At 53.7% G+C, this 23,076-nt stretch overlaps 1 protein-coding gene across 1 annotated transcript; it reads right to left on the bottom strand.

Annotated features, from left to right (window-relative positions):
* Nucleotides 1-669: 669 nt before the first annotated feature.
* LOC132347493 (immunoglobulin lambda-1 light chain-like) lies at nt 670-22,862 on the bottom strand. The gene is made up of 5 exons (XM_059894053.1): nt 22,817-22,862; nt 22,385-22,658; nt 9,892-9,904; nt 5,892-5,937; nt 670-1,116 (listed from the first exon to the last, which is right to left on the bottom strand). Exons 1-5 carry the CDS (start codon nt 22,860-22,862, stop codon nt 797-799), a joined length of 699 nt encoding a protein of 232 aa, XP_059750036.1. The 3' UTR covers nt 670-796.
* Nucleotides 22,863-23,076: the final 214 nt, after the last annotated feature.

Here is a 23,076-nt window from a genome sequence, read left to right as displayed (position 1 = left end):
GCCTTGAAGGCAGCTGGGACCCTCCTGACACAAGTGGAAGGAGGGCTACCTAGGGGGAGTGTGGGATGAGTGACCAGGGTCAGGGACTGAGGGTCCTGTGCAGAGTGTGACAGGAAAGCCTGGGGGAGGGGCACAGGGCCGTTTCCCTAGGGAGGTGGGAGCAAGAGGGGCCCTGAGGAGGGGGACGCTCTAGGATGAGGTCATGGGGAATTACCAGGGTGGGTTTTGAGCAAAAGGACACATGGAATCGGAGGGTCACCATATATAGGACCGACAGACTCTCGAGGGGGAACACAATCCAGAATGTGAGGCTGAGGGTTCCAGGGAAGGGAGCTGAGGTATTGTCCCGGGGGCCCTGGCAACCAACCAGTGTGTGACCAGGACAATCAGATGTGGACATGGCCCACACAGAGGAGGAAGCATGGAAGCCGGTGGGGAAGGTGGACAGACTTCCATTCCTGCAGCGACCCAATTCCCTGTTCTCGAATGTTCTCTGGGGGGAGGGGGGGTTCCTGGGTGACAGTGAAACCATCCCTCGCAAGAGTCCCAAGACTCCATCCTCTATCTTGATTTCTGAAAGGATAAGAGGATTTTGTTCACCTCTGAGGATGGTTGAGTTCAGGACACCAAATGCAGAAAGAAAAATGAGCGGAGAGCATGACTTCTGAATGACAATGAGGACATTTTATTGAGAGTTGATTGGGTGCAGGAGGGAGGGCTGGGGGGAGCAGGGTGGGTGGGTAGACCCTCCAGGGGTCCTGTGGCTCCGGTCCCCTGAGGGTGGGGGGACCAGGACCTAAGAGCACTCGGAGGGTGACACTGTCTTCTCCACGGTGGTCACCTCGTGCGTGACCTGGCAGGTGATGCTGTCGTAAGATTTCCACTCGCTGGCCGTCAGGGCCAGGTAGCTGCTGGCCGCATACTTGCTGTTGCTCTGTTTCGAGGGCTGGCTGGTCTCCACGCCCCTGGTGATGGTGGTGCCGCCTGCCTTCCAGACCACCGTCACGCTGCCCGGGTAGAAGTCATTGATGAGACACACCAGGGTGGCCTTGTTGGCGCTGAGCTCCTCAGTGGAGGGAGCAAACAGAGTGACCGTGGGCGCGGACTTTGGCTGACCTGCAAAGTGGGGGAGAGACGGGAGGTGACTGGGGCAGCGTCCATCGTGGGAACCCCTGACCTCAGGAGAAGTGGGCACGGGTGCCCAAAGTCCAGTGCATGGGTCCCAGGCGGGCCCTTGCTCCCCCGAGGTCAGGCAGCCATGGCTGGGGTCGCTCACCTTCTGTCGGGGGATCCTCAGTGCCCGACTCCTGGGAGTTCGGGGCTCCCTTGCAAGTCTCCATCTCTTGCTCAGGCTCCCACCTCCCATAAACCACATCCCACCCTCTGCTCCCTGGTGCTGCCTGGCGTCCACCCTGAGGTCCCCTCTTTCCTCTGGGTGTCTGTCCATCCTGGGCATCTGTCTGTCTGAGATCTTCCCCTGGTTCTTGTCCGGTGTCCTCACACAGGCCGTCTGTCTGTCCCCCGTTCAGGCTCTCTTCCCTTTCAGGGTGGGGGTTTGCTGCCCACAGTCCCCCTGACGCCAGCCTCACAGCCCCCAACCCTCTAGGGCTGCCACAGAGACCACAGAGACCCCTCTAGGGCTGCCAGGGTGGAGGGAGCGTCAGCCCCGGGGCTGGGGTCCAGGGAGTCCCACAAATGAGAGTTTCCATGTGGGTGAATGCTGTGTTCTGAGCCTCGGGCTGTGTCTGTTCTGAGGGGTCCCCTGACCTGTGAAGCCCCGCTGGGGATCTGTCTGTCCTAGGACATCTGTCTGCCTGGCCGGGTCAGTTCCTGTCACCTGTCCCTATGAGGAGTCCCCACCCTGGGCGTCTGAGCTAGGGGCTCACGTCCAGTGTGTAACTGGGTGAGGCGACCGTTAAGGCCCGAGTGTCCTGAGGTCTGTGCGGCCTGGGGTGTCCTGCTTGCTGGGAGAAGGATGGGGACCTAGCACCCTGAGGCCACCTTCTCAATGGGACACTCGTCCACCCTTCCCCCGTGTACTGTTCCCTCCTCCTCTCTCCAAGTCCCCTGGCTTTGGGGTCCCTCACTAGCCCCCATTTGGGTCCCTGAGCAGAAAGATCCCAGGATGACACCCATGCTCTGTCCAGCCCTTTCCAGTGTCCTTCCCACATCCCTGGACCCGGTGCCCCAGCCTGAGACCCCCCATTCCTTGGGCCTCAGCCCCTCCGTTCTCCTCAGACCCCGGGGATGGGCACCCTGAGGAGGGAGCTGAGATGCCAGCATCCAGAGAAGAAGGGCCTGGAGGGAAGGCTCGGGGTGGGCAGAGCGAGGGGTGGCAGGAGGGTCACTGAGCCCGTCCCCACCATGTCCACCAGTTTCTGTGAAGAACGACAGGCTTGGGGGGGATGGACAGCCTAGAAGGGTGAAGGTGACAGGCTCCAGAGAGTGAGACCCCAGCCCCAGACAGGAGGGAAAAGACAAGAAAATCTGCCCAAATTTCACTGTGGACCCTGAAGAGGAGGGGAAGGGGGAGACTCACCCAGGACGGTCAGCTTGGTCCCTCCGCCGAGCACAGCACACAGTGACACAGCCTCGAACATAAACCCTCCTGACACGCCCTCCACCCCCTGCCCAGGCCCACCTGCAGCTGCACAGAGGCCCCAGGGCCACCCTCCTTGTCATGGGGGCTGGTCTGGCCTCGGGGAGGATGAGGGGGGGACCCCACCCTACCAGCAACTTCACCCCTGGGAAGCGGAGCTCCATCCATCCCCAGTCATGGGAGGTGCAGGAGAGACATCTGGGTGTCACATCACATCCCAGGGAACTTCCTTTCTTGGAGGAGGCGGTGGCCCCTGGAGAGCAGCTTGGGGGGGTGTTGTGGTGGCAGAATGAGTAGCCTGTTTACAGCCCGGAGGGGATGGAGATGTGCCCTCTGCAGATTGAGGCCCGGGACATTCTTGAGGCTCTACTCGTCCTAGAGGCACATCCAACACGACCATGTTTGTAGTAACTTGCGTGTGTGTGTGTGTGTGTGTGTGTGTGTGTGTGTGCATCTAAAGGTGTAGCTATGAGATCCTACGTTAGCACTTAGGACAGTCGTCTGTGATGATCTCAGATCCCATTCTGAGCTCCTGAGGAAGTGCATCAGTTCACAGACGAACCCACGGCACCTTCCCAGAACCTGATTCTGGACCTCGAGCTCAAGGGGCCCATCGTCCACCATGGACACTTGGACATGGGGCACTTGTGGTGGAGTCAGTGGTGGGCTGACTTCTAAAGGGTCAGAGAGAGAAAGGCTGGCCTCAGTCCCAGGGCCTTGAAGGCAGCTGGGACCCTCCTGACACAAGTGGAAGGAGAGCTACCTAGGGGGAGTGTGGGATGAGTGACCAGGGTCAGGGACTGAGGGTCCTGTGCAGAGTGTGACAGGAAAGCCTTGGGGAGGGGCACAGGGCCGTTTCCCTAGGGAGGTGGGAGCAAGAGGGGCCCTGAGGAGGGGGACGCTCTAGGATGAGGTCATGGGGAATTACCAGGGTGGGTTTTGAGCAAAAGGACACATGGAATCGGAGGGTCACCATATATAGGACCGACAGACTCTCGAGGGGGAACACAATCCAGAATGTGAGGCTGAGGGTTCCAGGGAAGGGAGCTGAGGTATTGTCCCGGGGGCCCTGGCAACCAACCAGTGTGTGACCAGGACAATCAGATGTGGACATGGCCCACACAGAGGAGGAAGCAAGGAAGCCGGTGGGGAAGGTGGACAGACTTCCATTCCTGCAGCGACCCAATTCCCTGTTCTCGAATGTTCTCTGGGGGGAGGGGGGGTTCCTGGGTGACAGTGAAACCATCCCTCGCAAGAGTCCCAAGACTCCATCCTCTATCTTGATTTCTGAAAGGATAAGAGGATTTTGTTCACCTCTGAGGATGGTTGAGTTCAGGACACCAAATGCAGAAAGAAAAATGAGTGGAGAGCATGACTTCTGAATGACAACGAGGACATTTTATTGAGAGTTGATTGGGTGCAGGAGGGAGGGCTGGGGGGAGCAGGGTGGGTGGGTAGACCCTCCAGGGGTCCTGTGGCTCCGGTCCCCTGAGGGTGGGGGGACCAGGACCTAAGAGCACTCGGAGGGTGACACTGTCTTCTCCACGGTGGTCACCTCGTGCGTGACCTGGCAGGTGACGCTGTCGTAAGATTTCCACTCGCTGGCCGTCAGGGCCAGGTAGCTGCTGGCCGCATACTTGCTGTTGCTCTGTTTCGAGGGCTGGCTGGTCTCCACGCCCTTGGTGATGGTGGTGCCGCCTGCCTTCCAGACCACCTTCACGCTGCCCGGGTAGAAGTCATTGATGAGACACACCAGGGTGGCCTTGTCGGCGCTGAGCTCCTCAGTGGAGGGAGCAAACAGAGTGACCGTGGGCGCGGACTTTGGCTGACCTGCAAAGTGGGGGAGAGACGGGAGGTGACTGGGGCATCTTCCATCGCGGGAGCCCCTGACCTCAGGAGAAGCGGGCACAGGTGCCCAAAGTCCAGTGCATGGGTCCCAGGCGGGCCCTTGCTCCCCTGAGGTCAGGCAGCCATGGCTGGGGTCGCTCACCTTCTGTCGGGGGATCCTCAGAAACTCTTCCATGTCACCCTCCCAGGTGACCCGGCCAAGCCATTCCATCTGCAGCCTCAGTGTCTCTGTGTGTAACCGGGCAGCTCTCCTCCCTCCTCCTGGTCCCAGGAGTCTGACTTTGAAATCTGGCCCCGACCTCCTGAGCCCTCAGCCCAGCATCAGGCCCCCACATGGCTTCATCCTTCGGGAGCCCAGATGCCTCCTCTGTGAACCGGGGTCCCCCACCCCACCTGCCAGGATACTGACTGTGTATGGAGAGGCCCCGAAGCGGAGCCATGTGCACAGCGGGACCTGGAGCCTCCTCTCCTTGTCGGGCACCGGCTCTGCCCCAGACTGGCCTCAGCCGTTCAGGCGAGGGCTGGGTCCGCCTCACCATAGCCCCGGGGGCTCCTCCGAGGCCCTGCCCATCTCCCCGTACCTCTGCCCTGACTGCAAGGCCCCTCGCCTTGGCTGTCTTCTTGGAGCTGCTCCCCCCGAGGACGGCACAGCTGCCCCCATGCAGCACCTCTGACGACTCTGATTTTATGGGGCAGCTGTGAGCTCTGAGCCCCTGTTCGTGATCTCCTGAGTCTTATGCAACCTTTGAGGCAGGTAGAGGCCGACCCTTGGACAGGTGTGATCCCTGGGCCCCAGGGGGTCAGGGCTCCAGGGACAGAGAAGTTCTGCCCTACAGGACTCGCTCCGTTCTGACCACCATCCTGGGAGCCTCTGGTCACCTTTTCCCAATTCACCTGTGTCTCCATGTCCCTGTGTCCTCACAGCCCAGCCGGGGCCCAGGGAGCCTCAGCCCGGAGTGAGTGGGACCCCTCTCTCTGCCCTCCGTGGGCCTCCCTCGGGCTGCTCCTCTGTGTCCCTGGAGGCTGGGTCATAGCTCCAGCCATGTCCCCGACCTCCTTTGTGGCCCTCAGCCCAGACCCTGGGGCTTGGAGACTGTCTCCAAGGCCACCCTAGTGCCCCTTGTCAGAACAAGCCTCTGGTCCCTACGCCAGTGTCTGCCCTAGAAGAGGGGAAGGAGCCCCCATTCCTGGGCCAAACCCCAGCCCAGGCCCCTGGACAGGCCATGTCCAACCGTTGGACTCTGGAGGTGGCTGCTTCTGCGGTTGGGGTCCTTCCTGCTGGTTACCCCAAGACCAACCTGCCTCCCCAGGCCCCAAGGAAAAAGGTGGGGGTCGGTCCTTAAGCTGGGAGGGCAGAGGGGAAGCAGCCCCCAGAGAGAAAAAAGTGACTTTCCCGAGACAGCAGAGGGTGGGACAGACTGGGAAAGACGTGAGAGCCACTTACCTAGGACGGTGAGCTGGGTCCCGCAGCCGAAGACGTACCACGGTGACTGAGACTCGGACCAACACCCACCGGGCCAGCACCTGGGACCTGTCCGCTGGGGGCCAGGATGGAGCGGGGACCTGCTGGGCATGACGGGAACAGGGCTGTAGCAGGCGGGGCTGTGTTCTCAGGTTGGGGGGGTGGGCAGCCAGCCCCCCGGAGGCTGGGGCGCCCCTGGGTGTCCCCATGCCCAGCCCCCTGTCTGAGGCAGCAGCCACCCACACCTTGTCACCCAGTGTGTCCCCCCCACTCTGAGGCTGTCCTGTGACCACTGAATCCTCAGTGCTGATGGTGCTGCTGAGTGCCGAGTCCCCTCGGGTGGCCATGTGGTGTGGCAGAGTGAGTCCTGAGCTGGCTTGGACCTGCCCGACCTCTCCTGGCCTCATTTTAGGGCCTCTGGGTGTTCCTTCCCCCATAATTTCCCACAGTCCAGCCAGGTAGCTTCCTCCCTGGGCCTGTGGACACCAGGTCATTCCCGGGGGGGCCCCCATGTGGGGACCCCCTGCCCTGTTGTCTCCACACATTGAGACACAGTTCAGTTCCTCCTCTTTCATGAAGCCTTCTCTGCTCTCTCAGATCATTGTCTTTCTGTCCATTTGTTTGTCCATCCATCATCCATCCATCCATCCATCATCCATCTATCATTCGTCCATCCATCCATCCATCCATCCATGTATCCATCATCCATCCATCATTTGTCCATCTGTCCAACAATGGTTCCCCAAGCACCTGTCTGCCAGGCACTGTTTCACAGGCTGGGACGTGGTATGGGGAGCCCTCTTCCTCTCACCCCCATCTCTCCCTGAAACTTCTCAGGTCAAGGCCAACAAGGTCCCCATCCTGGTCAAGTCTGAGGTCCCTTCCCAGTCCCCTGTGTTTTCCCATTCTCTCTGCCTCTGACCCACATTGTGCACTCTGACAACTGCCCAGTGGTCTTGCATCCTTATTTCCAGTCCTGACCTCTCTTTCTGGCTCTAGATTTATGCACATTCTGCCTCCTGAATGCATCTCTGCTTGAATGCCCTACAGACACCTCAAACTCAACATCCCCCATCTAAACTCCTCACAGTTCCCTGCAAACTTGCTGCCCCTCATTGTTCTCACTTCAGTAGATTTCTCCTCAAGCCAGAGGCCTGGAGTCATCCCAGAATGCTTTCCCCTCATTGAATCACCCTCTGTGTTCTAGGCATCCTACTACAACACAAAATACCCTTAAAATACTCAGAAAAAGAAAAAACACCCAAACCTCACCCTAAGAGTTTATGATGACAAGAATCCTCAGGCTTTGCCAAATCTGATTGTATCTCCCAATGAAGTTTATCTAAGTCAGAAGGTAACCCTTTGCATTGGGACAAGAATTTTTTAAATTCAGCGGTGGAACTATTTGGTCATGGTTGTGTTTAAGGTGTGCACATAAGATTTTTGAAACAAAATTTAACAGAACAGCAATATAAATTCAACACTTATTTCTGATTAAAGAAAGCAAATAGCCATAACTAATAACTTAAAGCAAATAACTTAACTTTTATTAAGTTAATTATCTAAGGAAACATCCTCAACTTGATAAAGAGTATCTCCCGAAACTTATAGCAACCTTCACATTTAAAGGTAAAACCATCTTAAAGGTCAGGGTTCCCACTCTTACTTTTATTATTCAACATATTCTACAGATTCGAGCCAATGAAGTGAGATGAGGTGGGGGAAAGAGTGTGTTAGGAAAAATGAGATAAAATTGTTCTTTGCAGATGATGGGCTAGTTTACTTCAAAAAAACCAAACCAAAACAAAACAAAACCCAAGACAATCAGCTGAAGGACTATTAGAACTAATACAAGAGTTAACCAAAATGATTGAACACAAGAGCAATAGGTAACTATTGAGGAGATGAAATTTGGGAAACACTGACAACCTCAATAAAAATTCTATTAAAAGCCCTAGGAATAAACTTAACACAAAATGTGCAAGATTTGTATGGATAAAATATAACACAATTTGACTAATGGACACAACAGCAAAGACATCAATTCCCCTTAAATGAATCCATATACTTCATGAAATTACAAGCACAACATCAAAGGAATAATTTTTGAAAATTAGTGAACCGATTCTAAAGTCCAACAGTAAGAATAATGATGGAGAATAGACACAAATATCCTGAATGAGAATAATAACGATGGGGTTGTTCTCTACCAGGTATCGAAACACATTGTAAAGCTACAATAATTAAAACAGGGTAGAAAGGATGTGGGAATTGATCATTAGATCAACAGAACCACAGAGAGGATGTGATAAATCCATAATTCATTATTGGATAAAAGCTATGTTTGTATTCAACAAATACCTGATGATTGGCTCTCCATTTGGAAAATATATAAGGTTATATTCCTACCTACACAAAAATAAACTCCAGGTGAAGTAAAAACAAACACCAAAACAATGAAAGTACCTGAATAAAATAGAAAAAAAATAGAAATGAATATGCCTTCCTTATGTTTGCCACAGATCACAGACACTGTAAAGAAAAACCACCAATCTGACATGTAAAAATTAAAAAGGTTTTATGGTGAAAGACCCCACAAACAAAAGGTGTAAAACAGATCAGGGAAAAATATTTACAATGTACATACTTAATAAGGGGTTACTATCCCAAATAGATGGAGAGTTTCTTATAGATCTTTAAGAAAATACAACAAAACGAACGAAAAATAAACCAGGCAAAATTATGACTGGTGAATTCACAGAAAAAATAAAATCAGTCAATAAAAATATGAAAGAAAAATAAATTTCACCAACGATCAAATAAACAGACAACAAACACTTTTGTTCTCATTTTTGCTCATCAGACGTGCAAAATAAAAAAAGATCCACCCTGTCACATTATTGGCAACAATGGAGAGAGAAAGGCACTGTCATTCACTGTGGTGAGAGTAAGTTGGAACAGACTTTTGGGAGGACCACTGGCATCTCCTATGAAAATTTCAAAGCCTGTTCTCTCTGATCCAGCAATCCCACTTTTTGGCATCTATCCCATGGAGATACACAGTGTAGTTAGTATGGGTACACAGCTACACACGTGGGGGTTTCCATGTAGCATCTCTTGTAATTTACATTTTTAAGTGGAAACAACCTAAATGTCCATTAACAGGGGAATCATTAAAGGCATGCTGCTTCATCCAAACTTTGAAGTCTTAACAAAGCTGTGTGGAGAACATGGGGGATCCATATGGGCTGATACAGAAAATCTCAACAGACTGTTGAAAAAGCTAGTTGCAGGCTAATATACTTCTGTGCTTAATCTTTTTTTAAAACACATATTACTCTGGTATTAAAAATTATTTTAGAAGATAAAAATGAAATATATCTTCTTATGAACATTTTCATAACTACAGAAAATTATAAAGTAAAAATTGAAACTAGGCAAAATCCCACCTAGTGCCAGAGACACACCATTGACATTTTTCTACATTTTCTGACAGGCTTTTGAAAATGCACACATACTTTAAAAACCCAATTTCAGAAATACAATTTTGGAGGTTTGTGTAAGATTCCTTATGATGGATATTCCATGCTGTATTTTGTCACACCCTTTCTGCTGGATATTTAGGTTATTTCCAGTTTTCTCCCATCATTAATAATGTTGAGTTTCTTGCTTGTAAACCTGTGGTTACATCTTTGGTTGTTTCCCCCCACCCTCTGCTCAGGATGAATTCCTAGAAGTGGAATTACACAGTTTAAAGAAATGCGCTTTCTTTTATGACTCACTGCATATTGCTAAAAAGGGTGTACATTTTAGTCTTTTATAGACAGTTCATGACTGTGCCCGTTCCTCCCCATCATGATAATGTCACTTTAAATTCACTTGCCAATTCCATAGGAGATATTGGTACCTGGTCACCGTGGACCAGCACCCCCTCCCCATTGACTTTCCACTGCCCCTTCTCCATCCTCTAATCTGGCCTCACACTGGTCTCTGATCTGGAGCCATTTTTTCAAAACATGAACCTGACTCTGACAGCTCCCCACTTAAATCCTTCAGTGACTCCTCCTGGACACCAGGATAAAGGATGAGGTGTACAAGACCCCGGCGGTCTGCACCCCACTCTCCCTGGCTCCGGAAGCTTCCTGCGGGCCTGTGCCACCTCACTCTCCTCCTCGGACCCCCCACCATTCCCTCTGCCTGGAGCGCCCCATCACGTGTCAGCACCCTGGATCTGTAAGACCAGCTCGGGCATCCCCCCCTCCCATCTTACTGCTCCTAAAATGGCCCATGGGTCTGCCCAATGCCTGGACATGATCCCACTTGTTTCAGGCTTGGCCCCAATAAACTCTCAGGAACTTAGTTGAGGAGTTGGCCTCCTTGGGGGACACCAAGCCAAACCTTTGCTTCCTTCTCTGGACGCCTTGTAGACTGCCCCTTCTCTTGCACCATTTTCTTAAAACACAGGACATGCTGGCCTGTTCAGTCCTGGGATTTCTATAGTCCTGGGACCATGCCCATGTGCTGTGTGAACTTGGGCAGGTTGCCTCACCTTTCTGGACCTCTAACCCTGTCTGTAAGATGGGGATGACGGCAGGACCTGCCTTGTGGGGCTGCTGCCCCTAAAGTGATTAGTGCCTTCTGGGTACGTCCTGCCCCTGCCGCCCTGTTTCTGCCCTGCTCAGAGGTCCAGGGCGAGGCAAGTGAGGCACCAGTCTTGGGCACAAAACTTAAGGGACGCCAAAAAACCCCAGTCATTGAGATAAATAATACTTTAATACAATATTAAGAAAGAAAAATCAATACAAACAAATCCACACTAGACAAAATGTCAACACTTTAAATAAAGCCACTGTCTGCTCAGGCCCCTTCTTTACGAATGATTCTCCCTTCTTGCCCCTCTCCTCTATATTCATTCACCCCTGCGCCCCGTCAAAGGGACCTCCAGTCCCCCTGTACCACAACTCCCTCGGCCTCTTACCTGTCCCACAGTCTCCGCAGGCTGGATGGGATTCTTCCTGCCGGGGCTTCCTTGTTGGGGGCCATGCTGCCATCGGGGGCAGCAGGCCATGGATTCCCATGGCCAGGCCCAGCACTATTAGAGGCCAGGGCTGCCTGGGGACAGAGCTCTGACCCCTGGGGTCCTCATGTGCCCTCAGGGTCAAACGCGCCTCGGCCGACCTGCTGGTGTGGGCTCCCTGGAGGGGGATCGGCAGGTGCCCCCAGTTCCCCTCACTGGCAGTGGCCGTCCCAGCTCATCCTGGCCCGCATGGCCCTGTCCTCTGCCTGGGCCTTTTCTGTCCCTGCCCCCAGCACCCGGCCCCCTTCAGGATCCATGGCTGTTACTCCTGGGGCCTCTCCCAGCGGGGCCTTTGCTAACTGCTCTGCTGTGGTCAGGATCCAGGGCTCAAGGGCTTCACAGCAAAGCCCGCCCACCAGCCCCGCCCCCGGGTCCCTGCCTCGGGCACATCCGCCCTGTTCTCCTTCCCTGTTCTGCGACGGCATGCCCGGGCTGTGGAGCACCTCCCTGGGGCCTGGAGGGGCCAGGGAGGGCAGCCGAGTGCCCGTGGAATGAGTCAGTGAGGCCTAAGTGCAGTGGGCTGGGGCTTCTCTTCTGACCAGTCCTCCAGCTTGGTCCCTGCAGCCTTCACTCCGGCTAGTCAAGATCGCCCTTCCTTGGTTGGTTTGGCCAAGCCTGCCTGGTGTCCTTGGTCAACTCCTCACTCAGCTTCTCAGCCAGGCAACGGCCCTGCGGGAGTGATTCTATACCCCTCGTTCAAGGAGAAACGTTAAGTCATGAATGTTGACACCATCCAGACCGAGGTTCCCTCTGGATCTCAGTTTCCTTATCTGTAAAATGGGGGCAGTTCCTTTGCGGCAGGAAGGCCGTGAGGATCAGTGTGATCACGTGTCTGCTTAGGTTGGGGTCCGTTTTGAAGCCCAGGAAGATAACACATGATACAGTGATGAGAGGGATGCTGTTTATCCAGTGCTGACAACCGGGCCGGCTCCCTGCTGAGCTAAGATTTTTTTTTTTTTTCTCCCCTGTTTGAAGATGAAGAAATTGATGTTCAATCAGATTCCGTACTTTCCTGATGCCACACCGTCAAGAGGCCTGGCCCTCACACAGCTCCAGGGCGTGCCCCTCTCTCTAGGTCCTGGTGCTGTATAGGAAGAACTCCAAGTGGCAGGTTGAAAGTTTCCACTTGTCACAGCCAGCACCTACCCTCTGGCTTTCCAGTTGCTCTCCGGCCACAGGAGCTCTAATACCTATGTCAAGTCCAGCTCTGCAGCCCTCCCAATCTTCTGTTTCAGCAAATCTGAAAGAGGCCTCCCAGGGATGAACCCCAAAGTGACTTTCCTGGGAGGGCCCTTTCAGAGGTGTCTGGCCCGTGTTTTGAGGCCGATGCTCCTTAACTTTCCTGCTACATTTGGTGAAAATCAGTCCAGCCTGTTCCATGGGATGCGTTAACAGGCACACAGCCTGGGACTTCATTTCCTTCACATAGATAAGGGTCCCTGGGAGACAATGTCTACGGATCTCTGTATTTCTGCACGTCTCACGAGCAAAGGAACGGATTGCCTTTGTTTTGGATCATCTTTTCGAGGATGTTTGTGTAATGAACGACCTGGAGGGTAGAGATAGCGTCTCCCTCTGGAGCAAAACATGCTTACTGTCCGGCAGAAAAGATTTGGGGTCCCCAGCTTGGATGTGCAGGTGTCTCCTGTCCCCTTTGCATCACCCTGTGGGGCTCAGAGAACCAGTGCAGGGCGATGCTGATATGCCGGCTGCCTCTCTTGCTGGGAGTGACAAGCTGGCCTTTGTCTCCAACCCAGCATCTTGTGTCCACCAGCATCTGTGCAACTGTGGCAGGCTCACTTTTTAGCTTACGGGCAGGAACAAATCCCAGACCCTCCACAGCTCTTGATAATGATGGTTGTGATGGGGGAAGGAGGGAACGAAGGTGATGATGGTGATCAAAACCTCACAGTTTGACCAAACTCATAAAGCAGCTTTGGAGGAACCCCAGGCTGCCGGGCCCGGTGCTGAGGGCTGGACTACACAGCACACACACACAGATCCCTGGCCTTGAACATGGGCCAGGCACTGAATGGTAACGGGGTGTGGGCGCCCTACCAGCCATCATGCAGGATATGGGGGAGCCCCTGGGAGGCCCTAATCCAGTCCAGCTTCTCCCCATTGTGGTGCTTGGTCCACTCCAGCCTCATACCTGGGTTCCTTGTACCTTGGGGCCTGGGGTGGGGTTCCTGCCAGGGTCCAGGCTGAAGCTGTTCCCTCACAGCACCCCTATGTGGGTGTGACACTCACCCACTGCCCGGGGCCCAGAAGCTGTGGTTCCCCCGAGGACAGCCCCAGGTCTTGGGGAGAAGAAGGGACTGTCCCTGAATTCAGTGACCCCAGCTACTCCCCATAACCTGCCCTGCACCTGCTGTTGCTACAGACCACATATTCCTGTGGTGGCCATGGTCGGAAATCCGGGTCTGGCTGGTCCCTGGAGACCCTCGGGGGATGGGCAGGGCCTTCCCAGCTGGTGCAGCTGCAGCTCTGGCCGCCCGGGCCTGTCCCCACCACCTCCCTGGACCGAGAATGGCCGAGGGCTGGATTCAGGCTGAGCCAGAGAGGTCTGGGTCCAGCTCTCCTGCTCAGCAGACCCCCTGCTCAGGGTCCCTGGCTCCTCTGTGCCCCGCCCCCACCCATCTCCCCTGGAGCGGAGGGGTGTGTCATGTCCCGTCACTTCTGCCCTGCTCCCGTGTCAGAGGGCGCCCCCTGCCTCCTGCTGGTCAGCCCCCTGCCCATTCTCCATCCCACAGGCCCCAGAGACCCTGCCTATAGTCACAGTGGACTCTTCTCTCCCAGGCCCAGGTCTCCCCAGCTCCCCACTCCCCTCCATCCCCAAAACTTAAGCGCTGGTCCTTCTCTTAACATCGTCAGCGTTTTACTCTTGGGGCCTGGAGGGTCTGAGGCAGAGGGGGACAAAGTGTCCATCTGGAGATATGACAAAGTTTCTGGAATCAGGATCTGGCTCTGTGGTTCCTGAGTCCCCTCTGAAGGGTGCCCGGGGAACCCTGAAGATCCCGGCTCCTCTGGCAGTCCTGGGGGTGCAGCCCCCCACCTGCACTCTCCTCCAGCAAATGGGGAGAGAATCCTGCTGCTTCTGGAGATGTCACAGACTCACCGACCTGGTAGCTCCTTCTACAGATGAAGAAACTGAAGCACAGAGAGGGAGAGTTTCTTTCCTAAGACACACAGCTACTTGGTGTAAAGACCGTGTCCTGGGACTTACCAGTACCAGCCGGAGACCTGGGAGGACCAGACTTTTTGGACATGGGGGAGGGCCCAGCCTGGAACTGGGGGCTTTGGAAAATTTCCGTGCTTTAACCTCTAACTCTCCCAGTCCAGCCGTCGGGGATGCAGCCCGACGGGGAGGGCCTGGTAGGGGGCAGCAGAAACCAGCTGTCAAGGGGAAGCAACGCCCAGAAAATGTGGCTCTCAGAAGTGGGAGGCGGGAGACCTGGGGGTCGGAGTGGGGGGTTCCTGTGAGGGGGAGGAAGGGGTGCAGGGGCTGGACTCCGTTCTTCATCTTCCTGGAGCCCCGGCTTGTCCTGGCCTGGGGGTTACTTAAGGTGAGTCACACCAGTGCATGGTCAGATCCTGACTTTACTTACTGTTTCAGTGCTTTACTCATATGGATTTTGGGGGGCTTTAATTTCAATTTTAAAAAATATTGCATTAAATATTATTTATCTTTTTTTTTTTTTTTTTTTAATTTGGCCGTGCCATGGGGCTTACGGGATCTTAGTTCCCCGACCAGGGATTGAACCCGTGACCTCGTCAGTAAAAGCGTGGAGTCCTAACCACTGGACCTCCAGGGAATTCCCAAAATATTATTTTTCATTTTTCATCATTTTAATGTTGATCTCACCAGACACATCCTTTAATTTTCAGTGATTTATGACGTTCCTCAAAATGCCCACTAACACGTTTACTTGTATTGACAAATACAGTGGGAAGGCTTCTAACAGAACTTGGTCCGAATAGTACATTTGGCAGTGAGGACTGGCTGTGCAAATTAGATCACTCGGTCAGACTTTTCCATAGATTGAATGGTTCAAGTCAGCAGCCTCAGGTTTTGGAGGAAGCATATACTCAAAGCACATGATAAGATGCAAGTATTTTTCTCAAAAGATACCGTATTGGCAAAGATGCACTAAGATGACAGATATTTAAATTTTCCCTAATCTTTATATCTTCTTACACAAGGGGCCTCTTAAGTAAAGGAGTAATACATTTAACTAGTAAGTTCTGCTCAAGCCTTCTCGGTGTTTATCTCCGAGAAAATGAATGACAAGTGGCTGGGTGACACCTCTCTGAGGGTGGTTCCCCGAAAAGCTGACTCTGGGATGGAGCCGGCTTGCAGGCTCTCCCAGTATATGAGGCAATGAGCCCTCGTCCCTGAGGGGTCTGGAAGTGCATTGAACTGCCTCCCACACGAGTCCTCTTGAAGTCGGGTGGTGTCCAATCCTTTGCTTTCCACAAAATTACGAGAGTATGAAACGGAGCTGTCAGCTGATAAATCATTTAGAGAAACTATTTTTGACCATCAACCATGAACGATTTTTGGCATATAACTAGGAAGGAGTTCATATCAGGCAGTGACACTGTATTACAAGACTCCTATTGATGGACCAAAGTTTCTCCGTGTTTCATATAGAAACGCAAGCCAGGACAGCTTTGATGCTGGACTTACTTCATTCTAGAGGTAAATTATATTAATTGATGGATCCATGAGTCAACACTAGTTAATAGTTATTTATGAAAATGTCAATGCATTTATGTTGTTTTGATCAAACTCTGCTGCTAATAATTAACAATGTGGGAGAAACCTTTTGGCACTTAAAATCACGGGAAATGAAACAAATTCAAAAATTTTAAATGAATGTACATTATTATGACAGAGATGTATGATAGGATAATGAATGAGATTTTCAGGTATGAAAATGTATGAGCAGACCAAATGTAGTAAGGGATGTGGAATGAAAACAAGTCTAAGGAGAAGGAAAGATGGATGTTATAGAAGAATTTTAAGGACAGTGGATATCAAATCATGATGATTTTTAGACTCCAATGAATATATGTAAAGGAGTGATGTGAACATTTTACAATCTTCTGATGACAATTTTCAGATGTCAAGTTACGAGGGAGCAGGCATCGTGGGGAAGCCCAGTTCTTAGAGGGCTGTGGGCAATGGTGTTGAGGGCCTGCCTCAGGGTGTTGCAGGGAGGCTCTGGGTCTCAGTGCAGGACGAACAAGCACAAGTGACAAGAATGACCTCCGTGAGTCAGGGGCCACCAGCGGCCACCAGGGGCCAGAAGCTTTCCTTCCTGTATCTGGAATCTTCCCCCCACTCCTGAGAGAAGCCAGTGGAGAAGCTGAGCCTGGAGAGGGGACACGGCTGTCCTAGGACTCAGCTGGCAATGGGAACCCTCTGGCTCAAGGGTGCTGACGACAGTCTCCATGACTCAGGACCGAATCCCCACTCGCCATTTCTCAGCAGGATAAACAGAGGCCCTGAGAGCACAGAGGACACCCGAGCCTCAGGCCTGCCCTCCAGCTGCTCCGAGGTGGGTGGAGTGAGCGCAGAGCCAGGCAGGGAGGTTAGGGTCTCACTTCCCCATCTGCCTGTGTCACCATGAGTCACTGCCAGCTGCTCCCACTGCCATCAGCTACTGCACAGTAATAGTTGCCCTTGTCCTCGGCCTGGGCCCCGCTGATGGTCAGGCTGGCTGTGTTCCCTGAGTTGGATCCTGAGAACCGGTCAGGGATGCCAGAGGGCCTCTCGTCATCATGGTAGATGACCAGCACTGGGGCCTGGCCCAGCTTCTGCTGGCACCAGTAAGCACTTTTACTTCCAATGTTGTTCCCCCCAACACGTGATCCTGGCCGTCTGTCCCAGGGACACTGACACTGAGGGCGACTGAGTCAGTTCATAGGAGGACACAGCGCCTGCAGGAGAGAAAAGGACAGGTGGGCTGGAGGTGAAGAACCCATGTCCAGAGACCCCCACCTGCCTGGCCTGGACTAAGCTCCAAAGATTCTCTGGGCCCCGAGGGCGCCCCCTCCCATCAGTCTCAGCCCCAGTGGCCCATGGGCCTGGCTGGTGGATGGAGCCTCTGAACAAATGAGAACCCCCCTCACTTTCTCTGGCAGGTGCAGCCTCTCTGGGCTCACACACAGCAGTGAGCACAGTGGGGAGATTTCAGCCCCTCCAGCCCCCCATCCTGCGGCAGGGCCAGGAGTCTCCTGACCCCACGGGCAGCGCCCTGCTGAGCTCAGAGTCAGGGCCACGCCTGTCCCCGAGTCCTGGGCCAGGTGTGGGTGGACCCTGGGGGCAGCACCTGTGCAGTGAGCCAGGAGGCCGAGGAGGAGGGGGGTCCAGGCCATGGTGGAGGCCCCCCGAGTCTGCTCCCCGAGGCCCAGGCTGGGCTGGGTTGCCCCCAGGCCTCTCTTATCCCCTTGCTGGAGAGAGAGCTGCTGGGGATGTCAATCAGCCAGAGCCCAGGGGGGCTGCCTGGGGAGCTCTGTGGTTTCAGAGAAGGGCTCAGCCCCCAGGGACACGGAGAGGGAGGGGTGGCCCCTGCAGACCCCACCTCGGCCCGGGGGGTCCTCCTCCACCTGCTGGTCCCATGGTCTGGGGGTGACATCTCCACCCCAGTCTGAGTCCTGGCCTCACTCCTGGACGGGCCTGGCCACTGAGAGCTCAGAGGTGGGTCTGTATTCTCTGAACCCATTCCATGGGTAACGCTAGGAGGCTTAGACTGTACAGGATTCTCCCCCGGATCACAGCTCCCCGGCCCAAGACTGAATAAAATTCACGGTTTGACAAAGCACATGGAGTGTTCCAGGCCATCGCGGTGCTGTGTCTGCCCTGGGCTGTGAGCTCCTGGGGCTGTGTCTCAGTGTCCCCATCGTGCCTCAGGGGCAGGAACAGACAAGGGGCTAAAAGAAATGTTTGCTCTATGAGAGAATGAGAGGGGGCTTCAGGGTTTAATAACTCTGCAAGGGAATGTCAATCCTAATCCATTTCCCTTCAGTTGCTGGGAAAAGATATACGTCATAAACATCACAATTATGGAAAGCTGATTGAGTGACTGCTGTGTGTCAGATACTGGGAAACAGGAAGTGTGGAAATTTCTGGTTCCCCCCCTTCCCTGTGAGGGGTAAGTGGAGGGACGGGGGTGGGGCAGTGGGAGAGCTTCCAGGGAGTAGGAGCAGCTGTGTCTGGAGGACGGGGTTTCTGAGCACAGGGAGGGGAGTGGCAACATGTGGTCACAGGGAGGATGAGCATTTCCGGACTGCGGTGGCTTTTTAGCGGTATTAGGTGGGCTGGCAGTGGGTGTGGGGCACCGTCTCCAAGAGCAGGACTTGGGACACACGGAGACAGAAGTATGTACTTGAGAGTGAAGGTGACACTGTAGAAACAGAAGGACACTTGTCCTCAGGTGTGAGGTCCTGGTTACTCCTTCCCCGGCACTGGAGCCCTGACGCCCAGGACACCACTCCTCCAGGTGGCTCTGCCGGGCTACCTCTGCTGCCCCCTGGTGGCCGCTCCACACTGGAGGCGGAGACTCAGTTCTAGGTGTAGGTTCAGAGCGCACTGCTCAGGTGGTGATTCCCTGATCCAGGGATGGTGACCCCAATCAGGAATTACTCCCCGTCCGTAGCTCTGTCTGCCTCACGTCCTGGCACGAGGGGCTGAGATTACCCGTGAAGATATGAATGGGCTCATCTGGAAGAGGAGGGGGCTGGGCTCACGGAGGCATCCCTGCTCCTGTATGTGGGGTGGTGGGAGGTCACACAGGTGGAATGGGCAGTTGGTGACACCTCCTTCAGGGGGTGGCTCTTATTGGTGCCAGCTGTGGGTATGGGCCTGATGCGGGGTGGCGGCTACAGCTCCAAAGGCACGGTTAGGACCACACCCACCGGGAAATGTTCATTCAGACCCACTTTGGGCTGGCACATTCCCTCCAGGGAATTCAGCATGAACAGGACACAGTCCCTGCTTGAAGGGTGTTTCCATCCTGTGTGTGGGGCAGTGCAGGGGACACAGTGGCTTTGCACACCTGGCAGAGAATCTCCACCACCGTCACCTACACATTGCCTGCAGTGTTTATTTAAAAGCCAAACACTTGCTTCTTCAAGGTCTCTGGCTGTCAGGTTTGACCAGGTGGCCCAGCGCTGTTCTATGGGATGTAAGGGTCAGTTGGCTGGAGTTTATCTCGGGGAACTCTTGCTCTTGTAAAGGAAAGAAATAGCAGGAATTGACGCAGATCCTTTCCTCTTGAACATGGTGTGATAGCTGGAGCTGCAGCAGCCATCCTGAGGTCTGTCATCCACAAGAATGAAAGCAAGGCCAACATATAGGGACAAGGGACCTGGATGCTGGCAAGATCTTGGGTCCCACGTGGAATCTGTGATCACCCAGAGAACAAGAGAAGTCTTCCCTCAGACTTACCTTGGTGAGACTACAATAGGTCCCGCCTGTTCATGCCTCTGCTTTTCATCAGTGAGTCCTGAAATTAAAACAAATATGTATTCCGACCAAGCAGGGAAAGTCTGAGCACAAATGCATCAGTTAACAAAACTAGTGATGGGGAAAGAACCCCATCATGGTGTGTGCTGTGGGGATAATTAATCCAGAGAAGAGACAGACAATGACAGGCAGGCTGCTCTGTAATCAGAGGTTGGGGGCCTCCCCAAAGGGGTAACTCTGGAGCTGCCCTCAGGACCGGGGAGAACCAAGTAGTAAGAGGTGAGTGTGGGAAGGGCTGAGTCTTGGCCAGTGGGGAGGAGTTGGCTGTGTTGGAGGATCTGAAAGGACAGGGCAAACTTGAGGGATATGGGATGTAAACCCAGCTCAGGGCCAGTGTAATATGTTCTCTGAGCTAAGAATTTGAGGGGCAGGAACGACATGTATCAGGTGGGGCAAAGGGGATTCACACGTAATAAATCCGGGTCTTTGCAGCTGCTTAACACAGGATGGAGCCCGGGGAGCAGGAACAGGATTGACACAGGTGGGTTGAGACCACCCCCTTGGCCTTCCCTACTTTACCTGAGGGCTGAAGAGGGCTCTCCCCTGCCAAGTATCCACCATGCAGCCGTGCTGGGGCTTTAGCTGCTGCATGTGCCTCTGGTCCTGAGCCCTGTCTACTGTCCCGTGTGGCTGACCGGTCACTGCCTTCCATAAATGTCTGCAGATTTGCTGCTGTGACTGGGAGCCCAGGACTCGAGGAGCTCACTTGACAGGGAAAGGCAGGGGCTGAGAGTGGGAATGACAATGCCAAGGTCACTTGGGGGCTAGAGAGAAGAGAGATGTCCTAATCCCTAAATAATAGCCTCTTCTGAGTGTTCTAGAACCAGACTGGGCCAGGAGGGGGCTGTGGGAAATTCTCAGCCTGAATTGTAGATTCTTCCTGTCAGTTCTCCCCACTGCCTCTGGGGGCGCTGCTGCACCTCCCCTGGGGCCGTCTGACACCTGGGAGGCTGACAACGCCCTGCTCCCCGTGGGGCTGAACAGAAAGCCCAAGGACAACACACTCCAGACTCAAAGCAACGAGAGCAGCCTTTTCATGATCTCTCCTCTGGAGGAATCCTGGAATTACTGCTTAGGTCTTAGGGATTCGGTGCATAAAATATCATCTGTTGCTGATTCATGGTCCATGAGTGTGACAAGTTAATTGTACATTTAATAATCTGTAATTGTCAATACTTTTTGAATGTAATTTTTTCCCATGTGGTTTCCATCCTCCAAATTAGACATCCGCCCTCATGCAAGACAGGAGTGCACTTGGAGGAAACTTTTGGCTTTTCTTTAAAAAAAAAATCCACAGGTGACATTTTAATATTTCTAATGTGGACCTTTCCCCTGGAGAATCTAGAATTCTGTGTGAAGCAGGAGATCTATGTGCCATTGTTCAGGTTGTCACATGTTTGTTTAAGCATTCTCCAGGGAAATGGTCTTTGGGTGTAAATTCACTGTTTTCCAAGGTCACCCAGAAATTTCCTCATTGTATGTCTGCGAGTTTGGACACTGGCTTTTTTTGTGAGGAAAGCCATGCATTGTAGGATGTCAAGGTTTTATTTCTTTACAAGAAGGAGAAACATATCCAGCCAACTGATGGGTCAATAGCTGTGCAAAAATCAACCCAGCTCCTCCCCGGATCCTGTTTCAGATGAAGACTAAGGCTTTGGTATAACGGGGGTGTCTACTGTGAAATTGGGGCCCTACTTTGAAACAGAACAGATGTTCTCGGTGGTCCCCATCACTTACAACACCTACTCATAGGACAGCATGATAGTGGTGACAGTTTTCAGTCATCTCTTTGGATAGAGAAATCGTTTTTTGCCAGTTTCTTTCACAAACATTCTCACCGTAGCTTATTGGTCTCCAATGCACCTTTTTATAAAAATTCAAGGACAACCAGATCTAACTGGGGATTTTGAAGAGCACCTTGTGGATTTAGGTGGGAAACAGAGACTTGAGGGTATATATAACCTCCTCGGGTCCCTGATGAGCATGCTGGGAACAGCTGGCCAACTTAGATCGAGATCGGGTTCCCTGGAAGCCGACTCTGAGATGTTAAGTGCATGTCCTGGAAATCTGGAAGGAGATGAGGAAGGGAGACTGGGCAGAGGGGAGGGGACCCAGGATTTGGTCACACAAATGAGGACTCAGGGTTCTGCAGGAAAGTTAAAGCTGGCCCGTTCGGGTCATCCTAAACTGAGTCAGAGCCTGGGGATGGTGGCCTCAGGCATCATTCACCTGACCCTCTCTGACCAGTGGGATAAACCGGGGTGGGGAGTAGTTTTCTGCACCAACAGCATTTCCCAGTGAGGGCACCGCTGTGAGTTGTCACAGGCTCCCAGCAGCTGTGGATGAGTAGACGAGGCCGGAAGAGAGAAGGAGGTAGATGCCAGAATGCCCACTGCTCTGGTGTGTTCCATTCAGAATCCCAGCTGCCATGGGAGCCTGGGGCTTCAGCATCAGATGGGATGGGACATTCTGTAGTCAAATCCTAGACAGTTGGGCCAAGAGGGGCCCAGTGACCACGATATGGAAATGTGGGGAAAACTATCACTGGAGGGATGTGTCCCTCTGTCTGTCCTTCCATAAGGGCCTCTGTCCGAAGTTCCCAACCTGGCCTGACAGCAGTAGGACAGCCTGGTCCTGCCCGCCCATAATCTACTCCTGAGCCCCCTGGGCAGAGCCTGCCTGGAGGGCTGGGAGGAGGGGCAGCCTGGGGAGCTCAGATCTGGGGGAACTGGGCCAGACCTGTCACTGTTTGTCCACAGTCCTCCTGCGGCTGGAGGAGAGTGTGAGCCAGACGGGGAGGGGGTTTGTGTCTCACTTCCCCGTCTGCCTGTGTCACTGTGATGATAATCACTGCTGTCAGCTGACCCACAGTAATAGTCAGCCTCGTCCTCGGCCCGGGCCCCGCTGATCGTCAGAGTGGCTGTGTTGCCTGAGCTGGAGCCAGAGAATCGGTCAGGGGTCCCTGAGGGCCGCTTGCTATCCTCATAAATGACCAGCACAGGGGTCTGGCCTGGCTTCTGCTGGTGCCAAGATGTATATTTTTTGTCCAGTAAGTCTCCAGAGCAGGTGATCTTGGACGTCTGTCCCAAGGCCACGGACACTGAAGGCGGCTGGGTCAGCTCATAGGAGGCCACGGAGCCTGTAAGAGAGGATGGGAGAGGGGTTGAGAATGAAGGACCCATTCGCAGGGAGGGGTCCCACTCTGAAGCTGTGCCTGGGCTGAACTCTGGGTGTGAGGCAGGCCCAGCCCAGGGTCCTGGGGGGCCTGAGCCTGCGGGCAGGGCCGGGGAGCAGCACCTGTGCAGAGAACGAGGAGGGGGAGCAGGAGAGGGGTCCAAGCCATGGTGGGGCTGCCCTGAGCTCTGCCTCCGAGACACCACAGCAGCGCTGGGCTCTACTCAGATCCTTTTATTCCCTCTCAGAGCTTTGAGAGGGGCAGTGAGGGTTTGGGTTTATGCAAATTTACACCCCCCCGGGGCTCCTCACTGAGATGGGAGTCACCCAAACCATCAGCCCAGGTGACTGTCACCCAGCTTCCTCCACGGCTTCGCATGTCC

Source organism: Balaenoptera ricei, chromosome 14 (assembly GCF_028023285.1).
Source record: "Balaenoptera ricei isolate mBalRic1 chromosome 14, mBalRic1.hap2, whole genome shotgun sequence".
Classification (NCBI taxonomy): Eukaryota; Metazoa; Chordata; class Mammalia; order Artiodactyla; family Balaenopteridae; genus Balaenoptera; species Balaenoptera ricei.
Note: the sequence above shows the minus strand (reverse complement) of the source record. Positions and strands in the feature narration are given on the sequence as shown.

Bases quoted from the DNA above. Each gene is read 5' to 3' on its own strand.
- LOC132347493 (XM_059894053.1), bottom strand. From the start codon at position 22,862: ATGGCTTGGACCCCTCTCCTGCTCCCCCTCCTCGTTCTCTGCACAG. The intron at 22,659-22,816 runs GTGCTGCTCCCC...CCTCTCTTACAG, and splicing joins CCTCCTCGTTCTCTGCACAG to GCTCCGTGGCCTCCTATGAG. The intron at 1,117-5,891 runs GTAAGTGGCTCT...CCCACTTTGCAG, and splicing joins GACCCAGCTCACCGTCCTAG to GTCAGCCAAAGTCCGCGCCC.